The 14,453-nt window shown below is 40.6% G+C and overlaps 1 protein-coding gene across 1 annotated transcript; it reads left to right on the top strand.

Moving 5' to 3' along the window:
• The first annotated feature begins 1,129 nt into the window (after positions 1-1,129).
• On the top strand, positions 1,130-12,639 carry nop14 (NOP14 nucleolar protein homolog (yeast)). Its single transcript, XM_083930191.1, has 19 exons — positions 1,130-1,271; positions 2,146-2,328; positions 4,020-4,154; positions 4,347-4,488; positions 4,884-5,032; positions 5,466-5,597; positions 5,720-5,842; positions 5,932-6,063; positions 6,196-6,544; positions 7,266-7,396; positions 7,520-7,605; positions 7,699-7,834; positions 8,040-8,141; positions 8,528-8,681; positions 8,793-8,952; positions 11,501-11,648; positions 11,738-11,856; positions 11,945-12,100; positions 12,191-12,639. Exons 2-19 carry the CDS (start codon positions 2,146-2,148, stop codon positions 12,285-12,287), a joined length of 2,634 nt encoding a protein of 877 aa, XP_083786317.1. The 5' UTR covers positions 1,130-1,271; the 3' UTR covers positions 12,288-12,639.
• The last annotated feature ends 1,814 nt before the right edge of the window (positions 12,640-14,453 follow it).

The raw sequence follows: 14,453 nt of genomic DNA, 5'->3' as shown, positions 1-14,453 counted from the left end.
TAAGGATTACCAGCGATGTGTATCAGAATCAGAAATACTGAGCCCCAGGGGGAAAAGTGGTTCATGTTATAGTATAGAAATATATAACAACTGAAAAATGACAACTAAGTGAAACCATGTGCATTGTACTACAACATAAAAAAATGAAGTAAATAAGTATATACTAGTATATGTAAAAATAGTGTAAATTGTAAAAATGCATCAAAAAAATATCTTACAAGTATTGAAATGCAAGAATAATATAAACAGATAAGAAAATGAGTTGTTATGTACGGCATGAATGCATTATTTTTTGCAGTTGATACAAATTTTAAATAATTTATGAGGTTATAGCTTCTGACGGGTAAAATAATACATACAGTAATATTTTATTACATTTTACACACAATGGGTTAATGAGTATATATCTATATAATTTGAAATGCTAATATTTATTTGACCTGTTTCCAGGGCCAGGTGTTATTAATTATATTATTATTATCATTATTATTATTATTATTATTAACATGACCACTGGGTCTACTGACCCTCCTGTTAGCTTCTTAGCATGCTAATGTGCTTACAATGATGATGCAAGCATGTTTCCCCGTAAAACACTTAACACTGAGCTCTATCTCCTGGGTTAAATTATCCATATACATATTAAATGTATTATTTATGGCCTGCTGGCCCGGATGAACCACCTCTACAGGTGCATAGAGACACTACAAAGCTATTTCAACAAACTTAAAATAAACTGTATAAACCCAATTAATTATAATTATTTATTTCAATTATCTTTTTCATTTCATTTTTCTCCTTCCTATTGTTCAGACTTGATTACTAAACGCACTTCTTATTCTTAATCTGAGCCGTTGATAACAATGCTGTTGGGCCATTTTGCAAATGCTTTGTACCAATTACGTAATATATGAATATGATTGATAAATGTTGCTTTTTTTTGTACATTTCCAAGTTCCGAATTATTTTATTTATTATTATTATTATTATTATTATTATTTCTTTATTTATTTTTTGAAGAACAAGAATGCGCATATTTTCAACACTTGGGGCGCTCGAGGGAATGTCACACCGGAAGTAGCTCTTGTCTGCGTTTTTGGCTTCACCTTTGACCTCACAGTTGTGCACGCTGGAAAAGGAAACCCAGTGACAACAACGTGGATACTGAAAGACTCCTAAAACTATTAAAGTCAGAGTTAGCAGAGCTTTAAGTGCCCCATGTTTCCCTCCGCCTGGATTTAACACCGCCACCCTCGAGACGCGGTTAAAAGGTAAACGTGCCTCTGCGTCATAGCGTCAGCTTGTTTTGCTAACGGTGAAGCTAAAAAAAGAAATAATAGTTAACATCATAATAATAACAACATCTTTGTTTACTCATATTTCAAACTGTACGTGCGCAGACACGCGTAATGAGCGTGCACTGGACTAAGCAGATGTGCTTTTTCTGTATAAAAAAAGATGGGCTTTTCTTTCTTTTTTTAACTTAATTTGCATATTTTTATTACAAATATAATACAAACATAGTAGAACAGTTTGGCAACGTAATAAAGAAAAGTATGTATATATAAGGCAGTCATTTTCTATCATTACATAACACTACGATTTTAATTTATGACTTTACATAAGTAAAAGTACTTAAATACACAATAAAATAAAAAAGGCATAAACAATAAATAAGGCAAAATTGATACATACAAAGACGCTACCTTAAAAAGTGGGCTATCTTATTACGATATTACACAATATATCAGCGGTATAAGAACATTATTACTATATTACTATATATTTGGCAGTTTTTCAAGCCTTTATTAAACAGGACAGACAGGAAATGGGGTGAGAGAGAGGGGGAGACATGCAGCAAAGGGTCGATCCCAGCTGACATCGGGCGTGAGGCGGGGTACACCCTGGACAGGTTGCCAGTCTATCACAGGGCACATAGAGACAAACAGAGCCAAACAACCATTCACACTCACACCTACGGGCAATTTAGAGTCATCAATTAACCTAACAAGTACATGTCTTTGGACTGTGGGAGGAAGCCAGAGAACCCGGAGACACGCGGAGAACATGCAAACTCCACACAGAAGTGTTGGCCTTCCTCTAAACTCCACCTGTCCACTAACTGTTAGCGTTACTCTGTCACAGATGGGGAAGGTCACTAAGAAGAGGAGCCTTGCCGACAAGGTCCGCAAAACTAAGACCTCCACTGAGATTAAAAACAACCCTTTTGAGGTGAAAATCAACAGGAAGAAGTTTGATATTCTGGGGAGAAAGTCCAAACATGACGTGGGTCTGCCTGGCGTGTCTCGATCCAAAGCCATTAATAAGGTAAGATAACATTTCATGTTGTTGTTCCTCCCTAACTCTCACCAACGTCTCTCTCTGCACACAATTACAATATTTCCGCCACCTTCCACTTACTTTTAATCTCATTAAATTGACAAATATCTCTTTTCTTACACAATTTTAGATTTTTATTTTAAATAACTGGTCTTGACAGTTGTGACGTTGTTGAATAAAGATACTTACAGTGTTTACAGTGATTGGCTGACAGGTGACCAGGCTGTAACATGAAAAAGTCATTAAAACACAGGAGCACACTAAATTAGATAAAAAGATTTGATTAGTCAGCGGACAGATTTCACACATGATGAAAAACATAGATTTTATTTTAATCGACATTAGGCATCAAACACTATCTGCATGTTGATACTTTCAGATAGTAATTCAAATTTTCAACAAATCCTCATCTTCCAAAGATATATTAACTCTACATACAGCAGCAGGTCAATCCAGGTAATGCCATAAAAATAACTAAACTTGTTCATTTATGAATTGCAGTTGGTGATTATATCAGTAAAGTAGTTTGAGGGGCACATTTTTGGTTTGATGAATAATTCTGACAGTTGACATAGTCATCATTTATTGAGTCCATCAACTCAAAAATGCTGTGGGATCCATCTCTAATGCTATTGGATAGATTCTTTTAATTAAATGAATTGCAATTAAAATTGTATTTCGGAAAGTTCATAAGCAGGGATGAGGTGCATTACCGGCAGCAGCTGGCTGATTTTAGCGCTCCTACCCTTTGTGAATTAAGCCACTGTTACACTAAAGACTTAGGAGTCCTAAACCTGGGATCGACTTGTCCGTATCTCAGCCAGATAGAATATAATATTACGAAAATAGCGCCTGCTTCTTTGACCAAACTGATCAAACACCAGGAACTGCAGCTGCAAATAAAAGCCATAGAAATGGAAAATGTCACTGTGAGACAAAGGGCCTATCTGTGCGGTACGGTAGAAAAGCCCAGCAGACTCTGAATGAAACATAAAAGATTCTGCCACCTGATGAAGTTAAAAATAAAAGATGAACTTTTCTAGTGTAGTAGCACTGTATCTGGCAGCCATGGGTCACAGCTCATCATCCATCTGACACTATCTGTGCTGTGAAGCCTGGTGCTCACAGTATCATGCTGAGAGAGGGAGTTTCTGCACCAGAGACTGAGAGCTTTGTGAGGACAGAGAGAACCACGAACAGAACTGACCACAAGTTAGAGCAAAGTGAGAATCCATTGACCGGTGAAGCACTGACTTATTGCACTCTACAAAATTATATAAAATGTCTAAAATGTATTTTTATTTCTGTACCGTTTCTATGGCAATATCGAAAAACCATCACATCATTTGGACAGAACTTTAAATTGTCATCCTTGCACATCATGTTAATTTTGCCCTAAAAATTGTACTAAAATATGAATATATTTATTTCACACAGGAGTATACAAGAATAGGCTTAAGCATGGGGTTATTTCAAATAGACTATTTATTTCTGAACTGAATTACCAGGAAACATGCAATATCGTGATATAAAAATACAGAATTTTGCCCTATGATATCTCCCAGCGCTAACTTAAAGGGACCCATTTGTAACAAATAGATAAAGTTGCGTGTGTGTGTGCGTGTTTGCCTTAGTGGACAGAAATCAACATGCAATTTCTTGATTTTTCGTATGTGTAGAGAAAAGAAACCCTCCTGAAAGAATACAAGCAGAAGAACAAGTCCAGCAAGTTCATTGACAGGCGCTTCGGGGAGTATGACACCAAGATGGCGCCGGAAGACAAAATCCTGAAGAGGTTTGCGATGGAGAGGCAGGTCAGTGATGTGACGTTTGGTATTAGGACACACCGGACATAGGTCCTGACATGCACGTCAACATTTTCAACTAAATAAACCTGCCTTTCAGACAGAAATGAAAACGGATTTAGTATCACTGTCTACTTCTTTGATTTACTTCTGTTGCCTATGTAAAGTAAACCCTCAGCCAAACTTTGCTTTATCGTTCAGCGTAACCATGATAAGAAGGACATGTACAACCTGAACGAGGACGAGGAGCTGACTCATTACGGCCAGTCGCTGGCTGAGATGGAAAAATTCAATGACATTGTGAATAGCGACGATGAATCCGAAGAGAAAGGACTTTTGTCGGGTGAGTGTTGCAGGTGTCCAAAGACCCAAAAGTGAATCTAACATATTTCATCGTCAGTGACTGATCTTGGCATGTTTACGCATAGTCTTCTAAATATTCAGTATCAGTTGTTCTCTCATGTGTACAGTTAGGAGAGCATTGTCTACAGATTATCCATAGTTTTACCGAAATCCATATATGTGTGTGTCTCTCTCAGAAGAAAGTGATTACCAGAAATCAAAAAACATAAAAGAAGAAAAAAGTTATTACCCGTGAATTTATATACTTGCGTGTTGACCGTTGTGGCCTTTTTAGTTCGGGTGTTTATCATTCCAAGACAACAACTGGATGTGCTACATTGTGTTATATGACAGAGCTGGTACATAGTAGTGACGGTGTTTCTGTTTCTCATCTAGCCGAGCTGACGGCTGCCCACTTTGGAGGAGGAGGAGGCCTGCTCAGAAAGAAAACCTCAGGGGAGCAGCAGGAGGGGGAAGGAAACCAGAGGGCCAAGTCCAGACAGGAGCTGATTGAAGAGCTCATCCAGAAGTCCAAGCAGGAAAAAGTGAGCCAGTAACCTTTTTGATTAACTTGGTTCCACACAACAACAATCCCCCTTTTTACCAAATCCCATAAAAGACAAAAGCAACAGTGGATCACCCTCACTGACAATTCTGTTGTTGGTTTTGGTATTTTTTATGGGAACCGTCGAGAGTAACACAAATGTAAAACATTGTGACATCAGTCTTATGCTTTAGGAGAGATGTGACTTGTGTACTAGATGATTAACCTTTTTTATTCATTATGGATTTTGTTCATTTAACAAACAGAAAATAATACAGAACAGCACAGTAAGTCACATATAATAAAATAAAGCAAAAAGCGGGATGTGAAATAAGACAAACTAGGCAAAGCGTCTAACGGTTTACACTCACACAAACCCCACACAATGTGCTACCATCATAAAGATTCCAACTTTACTGTTTTTACTTTTTCAGCGAGAACGACAGGTGCAGAAAGAGGAGGCACAGGAGCTGACTGAGAAGCTGGATCAGGAGTGGAAAAGCATCCAGGCTCTGATGGTGAAAAAGACGCCCAAAGGCGAACGTGTCGAAGAGGAGAAGCCCAAGGTAGAGTCACGCCAACCAATGAACAAAGCGGTGTACCTCTGCCGAGTGCTTTCACCCGTCAGTGGCAAAGGCCTGATATCTCTTCGCTCTTTTTCTCTCTGCTTCCTCTGTGTGGGTTCCAGCCGGAGCAGTATGACATGATGGTCAGAGAGCTGGGCTTCGAGATGAAGGCTCAGCCGTCGGAGAAGCTGAAAACCCCAGAGGAGCTGGCCCGGGAGGAGAGGGAGAAGCTGCAGAAACTAGAGGTATTTTCACAGTGCAGGGCAGCCGTGGAAGACTTTTATCTCAATTCCAACGACTTCTAGTCATAATCACATATTTGAATGCTCTTCAGGCTGATCGTCTGAGGAGGATGATGGGAGAGGAAGTCACGGAGAGTTCACAGAGTCAGATCCACATGTCTGCCGACGACCTCAATGATGGTTTCATTCTGGATAAGGACGACCAGAAGACCCTTTCTTATCAGGTAAGAGACAACATAATACAAGGGTTTGTGTTTTAAAGAACAGGTTTTATTCCTGGAATATTCTTCACTTTGCTCGTCGATTGATATGTTAATAAATAATTTGTTTGATTCACATTTTTTCCGTGTGTCCAGGATGGAAAATGGAACATTGGAGAGGAGTCTGAGGAAGGTAATGAAGAAGAGGGAGAGAGTGGAGAGGAGGAATCAGAGGAAGAGGAGGGAGATGGAGATGGAGATGAAGACGAAGAAGGGGAGGGGGAGGAGGAGGAGGAGGAAGAAGAGGAGGAGGAGGGCAGCAGTGGTGGTGAAGAAGAAGAAGAAGATGAAGACGGTCACTCGGACCTGGAGTCTGAGCAAGAAAGCGAGGATGAGAAGGGAAGACAGGAGGATGAAGAGACCAGTGCCAAACCGAGTCTGAGCAAAGAAGAGTTGAAGGCCCAGCAGGAGGCAGCTAAAGCAGAGCTCCCATACACATTTACTGGTAACTACACTCTCACACACACAAACAACTGTTCAAAACTACGTTTAGGACCCATGTCATTAAAATTAGACCTTAATTTGATATTCTTATTTTACGTAACCTTCTTATAGTGTAATTCTAGCCAAAATCATCCCATGGTCTTTTTCCGCACTTGCACACATCAAATAAGCCATCAAGACCTTTTTTTCGTGTATGAACTATTAACGAAGAAATCTGGTAGAGTCGCTAACAGCCAGCCGTGGCATTACGCTGAAGGCATGATAAGAGTCCCTACACATAAAACGAAGCACCAAAAACGTAGTTGGTGAACCCGGAGTTTATTAAAAGATTGTTTTGAAAGTCTTACCTACAGGCCCCGGTACCAGCTCCTCTTATAGTAAAGTAGATTCAAGTGGATTACCCAATGCAATCCGAAAGGAAGGAGCCCATTGATGCTTCGTTTTATGTGTAGGGACTCTTATCATGCTGCTGCAGAGGTCTGGTGTTATTTTGATCAGTATTAGTGGTTAAAAAAAGCCGTTTTTGTGCGTTCATCGTAATCCCCCGAGTTAATCAGTGTTAGCCACATCCGGCTGTTAGGGACTCTAATAGTTCATACACCAAAAAAACGATTTTGCGTCAGAATTACACTTTGACTTGTCTTTTCTTTTCTAAAATAGAGAATTTGCTGACATGATAATCTGCTTTACTTACGCATATACTGCGTTTTCTCCTCTCGTAGCTCCAGAGAGCTACAGCGACCTGAAAGATTTGCTGCATGGCCACACGCCTGACAATCAGCGCCTCATCGTGGCCCGGACTCAGAAAAGCAACCATGCTAGTTTGGCTGTAGGCAATAAGCTCAAACTGCAGGTACAGCATGGGTTTCTAGCTATAGATTTTCCTAAATTCGTATGGTGCTTGTGTTTCTGTAGCCAGCGTTTAGGTGACATTCAGCGCCGTAGGAACTTACAGTGTTATCCGTGATTGTCTCAGAAACTGTTTGGCTTTCTGTTGGAGTACGTCGGAGAACTGGCCACCAGGAGTCCACCTGAACTCGCCACCATAGATAAGCTCATACCGTGAGTGTTTTACCTCCCAATTCAATCAAATATTTACTCCTTGAAATGTTATCGGATCATTCCTGCACTGCTGCTACTTTTTGCTCCCTGTAGAGAGTTGTACACTATGTGTCAGATGTTTCCGGAAGCCGCCTGTAAGGCCATGCAGGGCATCCTCGCAGACGCTGGTCATAGCACGGACGAGGAGCTTGAGGTCAAAGGGCATGTTGCTTTCCCAGCACTAGACATGGTATGAATTTTTTTGCTGTTAATTCCAAAAAGGGAGAAGGTTTGGATTTAGAAGTGTGGTGGGCAATGACGTAACAGTACATTTTAAACATCTATAAAAGGTGAAATGATGTCCTTACTCTTGGTATCAAATGACAATATGTGTTCTCAATTCTCTCTTCTGTATTGGACATATTCAGCTACAGTTTTTGTTTTTGTGTTTCCAGCTCATCTACCTGAAGGTGACAGCCCTGTTGTTTCCTACCTCAGACTTCAGACACCCAGTTACCACTCCGGCGCTGCTTTACATCAGCCAGGCTCTCACCAAGGTACACGCAGTCTTGAGTGTGTTAGTTATCATCTGTGTTGTTAGGGCTGTTTTTGTTCTTTTCTTGCCTCAAATTGGATTTCATCATGTATCATTCCGTTTGAACCCAGCCCTCCTCCTCTCATTAGTCATCTTTTCTGTGTGTGGATTTTCTCTGGATAAGAAAAGTCTTTCCATATATGAACCTCAAACACTTTCAATTATTCATTATAAGTTTTCCAGCTCACAACAACAACTGTATTGAGTTACACTGTTTTGTTGTGTAGCGAATCTCCTCTTAAATACCACAAAATCAATGTCACTGGATGAACGGATGTTTGGTTTTCAGCATTAATCAGCCATAATCATACCTGTGTGTGTTCTTGTCCATGATTTGTTCACCCCTAGTGTCCAGTGAGATCATTACAGGACGTGACGTCAGGTTTAGCGCTGTGCTGTCTGGCGTTGGAGTACGTCTCTTTTTCAAAGCGCTTCCTGCCTGAGCTCATCAACTTCCTGGCTGGAACGCTGCATCTGGCCGTGCAGGAGAAAACCTCTCGAGGTAGATGCACGCTCCTGTTTCGCAAAACACATTTACCATCACAAGTCTACGATTCACGGTTTGCTGTGAGGTGTGCTCATAAGGTGAAACAGACTTGACTTTCTGTTGCAGGTTACACTGTTGTGCCGCCCTTTAGGCTGTCGGGGAAGTGCGTTGATCTGCTTGTGTTGTCAGACTCTGAGTCCTGCAAGAGCTGGAGCAAGAAAAGCCTTCCACTGTCTGCGACCCAACACCTGGAACTCAAAAATGACGTGGACAGAGATCACCATAGGTAGGAGGGGAGGGGCGTACACCTGGTCAAACCCCTAAACCATAGACACTTTTGATTTTATTTCAATCAGTTGGCAAAACAATTGGAATAAAAGGCTGTCAGCAGCAGTAACCTAGGAACTGCGACTTTTGTCAAGGATGTACCAAATTAAGGAGCTCAGAAAGCAACATAGGTAGAGTTGAGAGTTGACAACGAAGTTACATAATTTTATGTGAGTCGTTAGTGCGTGTCCACAGACTTTAACAGTCCGAGTCAAGTAATTGTGCTCATGAGCGATGTTTGAGTCCTTACTGTAACATTGGGTCGTCTAAATCTCTCTCCACATCAGATTTACTGGAGCTGTATACATCAGATTTACTGCAGTTGTTTTTATTTAAAGGAATAGTTTGACATTTTTGGAATTATGTTTACTTAGGGTTAGTTTAGCTCGATTGGAAGGAATAATATATACAACTTTCATATTTGTCCATTAAATATGAAGCTAAAGCCAGGAGATGGTTAGCTTTAGCTTATCATGATTGAAAACAGAGAAGCGTAACACTTCTTTTGATTATTATTTTTTTCCATAAATGTGACGCAGTCATGATTACTTTGCCTGCGTCCAGACCTTCGAGTCCACCCACTACACAGAGGTGACTAAACGGAGCGTCACCGGTTGACAATTCTGTCTGATATCATCATCATTACAGAAAATCTCCTGGGACCATCCTGTAAAATGATCTGTAGGAAAGAGTATGAAACCTTGCAGTGTTCCAAAAGGATTTCTAAATTAAAGACATATGTTGTATACCCTTCTGTATTTACAGCTGGCCCCCAGAGACGTGGCATTCAGACAGATCTCAGAATGCCTTTATTGGCCATTGAGAATTGAATATATAACAACACCATGTAATAACAGGAGTGAACACTTGCTTGGAGACAATTATAGGCCCAGTAGGAAAAGAGGGAGGGAGGGATATGTGTGATAAGTGTGAGAAAACGCTTTGTCTTCACACAGCTTCCAATGTTCAGTTTGAACCAGAATATGACCACCTAAAACTAAAACCACAAGACGGGAAGTGATGATTAAGTGACTGATTAATTACCTTTTTATAGAAGACATAGACGGGCTCATTTTTTCAAAATGAATGGGCACAAACATTCACTAATGCAGATCTCTTCTTTTACCGGTTGCTTTACAACATTTTCTAAAAAGAAAAAACAGCATATCATGCAGTGTTGATAAGGAATCAACATGCGAGGGTGTTCGTTTATGTACGGATATAAAGACCTAAGCTGGGCCATCATACTGTGTTTACCTGTGCAGACTGCACGGCTCAGAGCTGATACGTCTACTTGTGTGATTTTGATGAGTCACCAGCGTGATTTCACACAGCAGCTGGTGTGTGGGCACAAAGCAAAGCTTGCAAACAGGCTTCAGCGGACCATAACTGTGCACAGATTGTGAGAATATACATTTTTATATGTACTCAACTATAATTAATACTCACAACATGCCATACAGTAAATCAATCAAAGGTGGTAAGTATACCTGTAAGAATAAATCCAAATTCATGTTTTCAATATCAGTTCCAGAGATTAGAACTACAAATCCAGTGTTTTCCTTTGAAAGCAGCAGGTGTTGGACAGTATTTAAATTCCTAATGACACAGACTTAATGAATCATCTTTAAAATACCTCGCCTGGAGGTCTGATCCACACAGTTGTGAGCAGAGCGCTGCATGCGACTCCCGCTCCTCACACCTGGGTGCCTGCTCATATTCTAGTTCTGCATTCCTTCAGGCCGTACAGTAACACACAGCCACACCAGCAGTGAAGAGTGTGTTAGCCTGGGCCAGAGTGACACAGCATCCACGTAGGAGAGGACAGAGTGAGTGTACTCTGCATCAAGGCCAAGTGTGTCTTAATGTGTAAAGATGACCTACATGCGTTTGGACATTTGGAGCTCATGCAGTAATAGAGACCAGTTGTTGTGGATTACCAGACAGGGCTTGACTGTTACATTTGCCAACCGACTCTTGGTCTTTTTAACATATAACATATAACTAATGGGCACAGCGTCTGCAAAAGGTCATGCACCCCAAGATTATTTTTAATATTTGTTAGTTCGCTTTAAATATTACTGTTACAGTCAGAACCCACACCAGACAGTGCTGCACTTAAAGGAATTCATTTTGTACGGTGACTGTCATTCAGGGCAAATTTTCATTACTAAGCTGGTGTATAACTGCATAGTATTTTAATGATCCTGCTCAAAATACAAGTTGACTAAAAATGGCGGCCATATTTTCCGTTTCAGCAAGCAACAGCTGATGCCTGGTTGCTAGCATGCTATCCTCTTTTCAGCTAAAGCTCATGTTGAGCCTTGCTAGATACGGTTATTGCAGAACAGACAAAAAACTTTTACCAAAATGCCATCGGAAGTAAAAGATTGCAGGGAGCGCTATGGATGTGACGGCTCTGCTGTTGAGTTCAAGTGTATGGAGGCTTAGCTTATCTCAAACTATCAAACTGGGATGTTCATCCATGTTTATGTATCTCTCCGCAGGTTGACGTGTCTGTCTAGTTGCCTGGACCTGGTGAAGCGGTGCTGCCTGCTCTACAAAGACCTTGTTTCGTTCACGTGCATCTTCGAGCCAATCAAAACTCTGCTGTCCAACCATCTTTCAGCCCTAACATTACCAGAGCTCATACAGGTCGGTGCCAAGGAGGGTTTGACACAATAAAATCTCTTTCTCTCTCTCAAAGTATCTTATTGTATCTTATTATAATCGTTTTGACGCAGGAGCTCCGCAGTGAGATCCTGGAGACCATCAGCAGTGCTCCTGTGACCCACAGCCGGCTGGTGTTGGAGAAAAGGAAGCCGATTCCTCTGAAGCTGCTAACACCCAAGATTGTTGAAGTGTAAGTGACAATCCAGTTAAAAAGTTTGCACATTTGCTGGGACCGCATCGGTTTGAAATATCCCATTGGCTTCTTTACCATTCGTCAGGTTGGACTATGGAAAGAAGCGCGGCAGCACCAGAGAGGAGAGAGAGAAGGAGCGATTGAAGCACAAGTACAAGAAGGAGTTCAAGGGCGCTCTGAGGGAGATACGGAAGGACACGCGCTTCCTGGCCAGAGAGAAGCTCAATGAGGTCATGGACAGGTACGGCTAACACAAAGATCCCATGCAGAAGGGAACCAGAATGTTTGCTGTGAAAAATCTCTAATTTTTTTTACACGTTCTGTGTTTCAGAGATTCAGAGAGAAAGAGGAAAGTGAGGGAGCTCTTTGGCAGCTTGGCCACGCAGGAGGGAGAGTGGAAGGCCCTGAAGAGGAGGAAGAAGAAGTGAAATGCAGAATCTCAGTCTTCATCGCTTCCCTCCGTCATCTGTTCCCCGTCAGATGTCTCTCATCCAGATGTGGACAGCAGCGTGAACACGGATGAAATGTGTGGAACTGTTTTGTTCTTTACGGATTATTTTTTTATAACCCGAAAGAAACAGAAATTTTATACCGTTTGACAAGTAGCTGTCAGAAAGGCACACCCAAGTTGTCAAATATTATGATGTAGGCGTTTGATGCGACGACCGGATACTGTTGTTGATAGTGTCAGTCAACACAGCAGTGAACACTTGGTTCTCCTTTTCCCCCACCAGAATTCATCACTATAGTGTCTTTAAATTCAGAAACAAATAAATGTCTTTCCTCTTACTTTGCATTAACAATGAATATGTGTTTCCAGTCAACCTTAGTAAAGTAAGATTCAGGGTCATTCCCATCATGATAAAGAAGGTAAAATAATTGTACAGCGGGAATTGGTAACATAGACTCCATGACTTGAACTAACTCCGTTCTGTTACATAAAATCAGTGGGGGGTGGGGGCTTTATTGATCCTTGAGGGGGAATTACATTTATTCACATACATACAATGCTACATAATACAGTTCCCTGCTATTTTCAAGGTCAGCATCCAGTTATCTCTATATCTCTAATATTTACGCCTATTTTAAATGCCGATCATGACTCTTCTTCTGGAGACCTACAGCACAAGGTCATATGTTGACATTAGCACTTGAGTGCATGAAGTCTAATCCAAAGGAAAACTACTATTTTCCACTCGCCTCAAAACGGTGATAGAATAGATTCATGTAAACATACAAGTGATGTGTTGAGTTTCAGTGCTCTCGTTCTAGATTCATTTATTAGTTTTTTGAGCTATAAATGTCAGAAAATGGTAAAAAATAAAAATCAATGTTTCTCAAAGCCCAAGATGGCGTCCTCAAACGCCTTGTTTTGTCACCAAAGATATTCAGTTTACTGGGTTGACCAAAGGAGAAGCTACTCACATTTAAGAAGCTGGAACCGGAGAACATTTCCTAATTTTTTCCTTAAAAAATGACTCAAACTGACTTATCAAACATCAAAATAGTTTCCAATTGATTCAATAGTTGATAACTAAGTAATTATTCAATTCATTTTTTCAGCTCTACAACTTCCAGATGAGAAGTAATAATGAAGTAAACAAAAATGCCAAACATGGTGATGTCACGGTACCTGCATGGAGCCGTGATGAACAATACCGAGGAGTCGTTGGCTTTTGAGACTGCAGGGATGTTCCAGGAAACAGCAGCTGTGAGGACAACAAGTGAGGATGTGTACAGTGCAGGCCTCTCTGCAGCCTCTATTGGTTAGAAATGGAAGGGAAAAAAAGAGTGTGTGCTGGTTTTAAGTCAAATGTAGGAAACATACCTGCTGTCAAGTAGTGTAGACAAAAGGTTAAAAAACAAACAAACAAAAAAACGTGCTGTGGGGGCCAATAGAAATGGGACATGAGTCTTGGTGTTAATGGAGCAGAACTGACTCTGGAGGAGTTGGTTGCAACGACAGACCTTGGTAAGTCCATCTCCTCTTTCTGTCTTGAACACACGATAGAGCCTGCTGCTAGACAGTTGGGCGCAGCACATAATCAAGGCCGACGTGTTTCTTTAGTAATAATACCGCTGGGTTCAGTGGCTACAGGCAGGATTATTACTGTCTTTCAAACAAATGCCAAAAGACCCATTTTTTCTCAGATGAAAATACAACCAAGCATGAATCTGTATATTGCTAAAAAAAAAATCTTGGCAGATATTGAAATTTTTTGAAGCAGCAACCGGTTATTGGTGCATGATGTCCCCCAGGTGATTGTTTCACAACAAGCTGACACATGCACATTATTGAGTGTGTGTATGAGATAATAATAAGAGGGATAAGACGTCTTTCTATGTACTTGAGTTCAGGCATCAATTCAAATCATAAAAAGTTATCCCAGGATATTTTCCATATAGAGTAGGCATAGACCACACTGATTTATAGAGTGACCCAACAACTCCTCCATGAGCAACAGCTGCATCACAATAATACGCTGTCGTCATGTATTCCTACCATTAAGATATAATGTTTATTTTAAAACATGTCGTTTACAAAAATAGGTCAAAATAGGACAACAACTTGTTTTTTTAAACATATTTTATTC

This window comes from Echiichthys vipera (genome assembly GCF_963691815.1).
Source record: "Echiichthys vipera genome assembly, chromosome: 16".
NCBI classification, from domain to species: Eukaryota; Metazoa; Chordata; class Actinopteri; order Perciformes; family Trachinidae; genus Echiichthys; species Echiichthys vipera.
Note: the sequence above shows the minus strand (reverse complement) of the source record. Positions and strands in the feature narration are given on the sequence as shown.

Excerpts from the sequence above, each read along its gene's own strand:
- nop14 (XM_083930191.1), top strand. The coding sequence starts at position 2,146 with ATGGGGAAGGTCACTAAGAAGAGGAGCCTTGCCGACAAGGTCCGCAAA. Across the intron at positions 5,598-5,719 it reads TCGAAGAGGAGAAGCCCAAG|CCGGAGCAGTATGACATGAT; the intron begins GTAGAGTCACGC and ends TGTGGGTTCCAG. Across the intron at positions 12,101-12,190 it reads CTCAATGAGGTCATGGACAG|AGATTCAGAGAGAAAGAGGA; the intron begins GTACGGCTAACA and ends TCTGTGTTTCAG.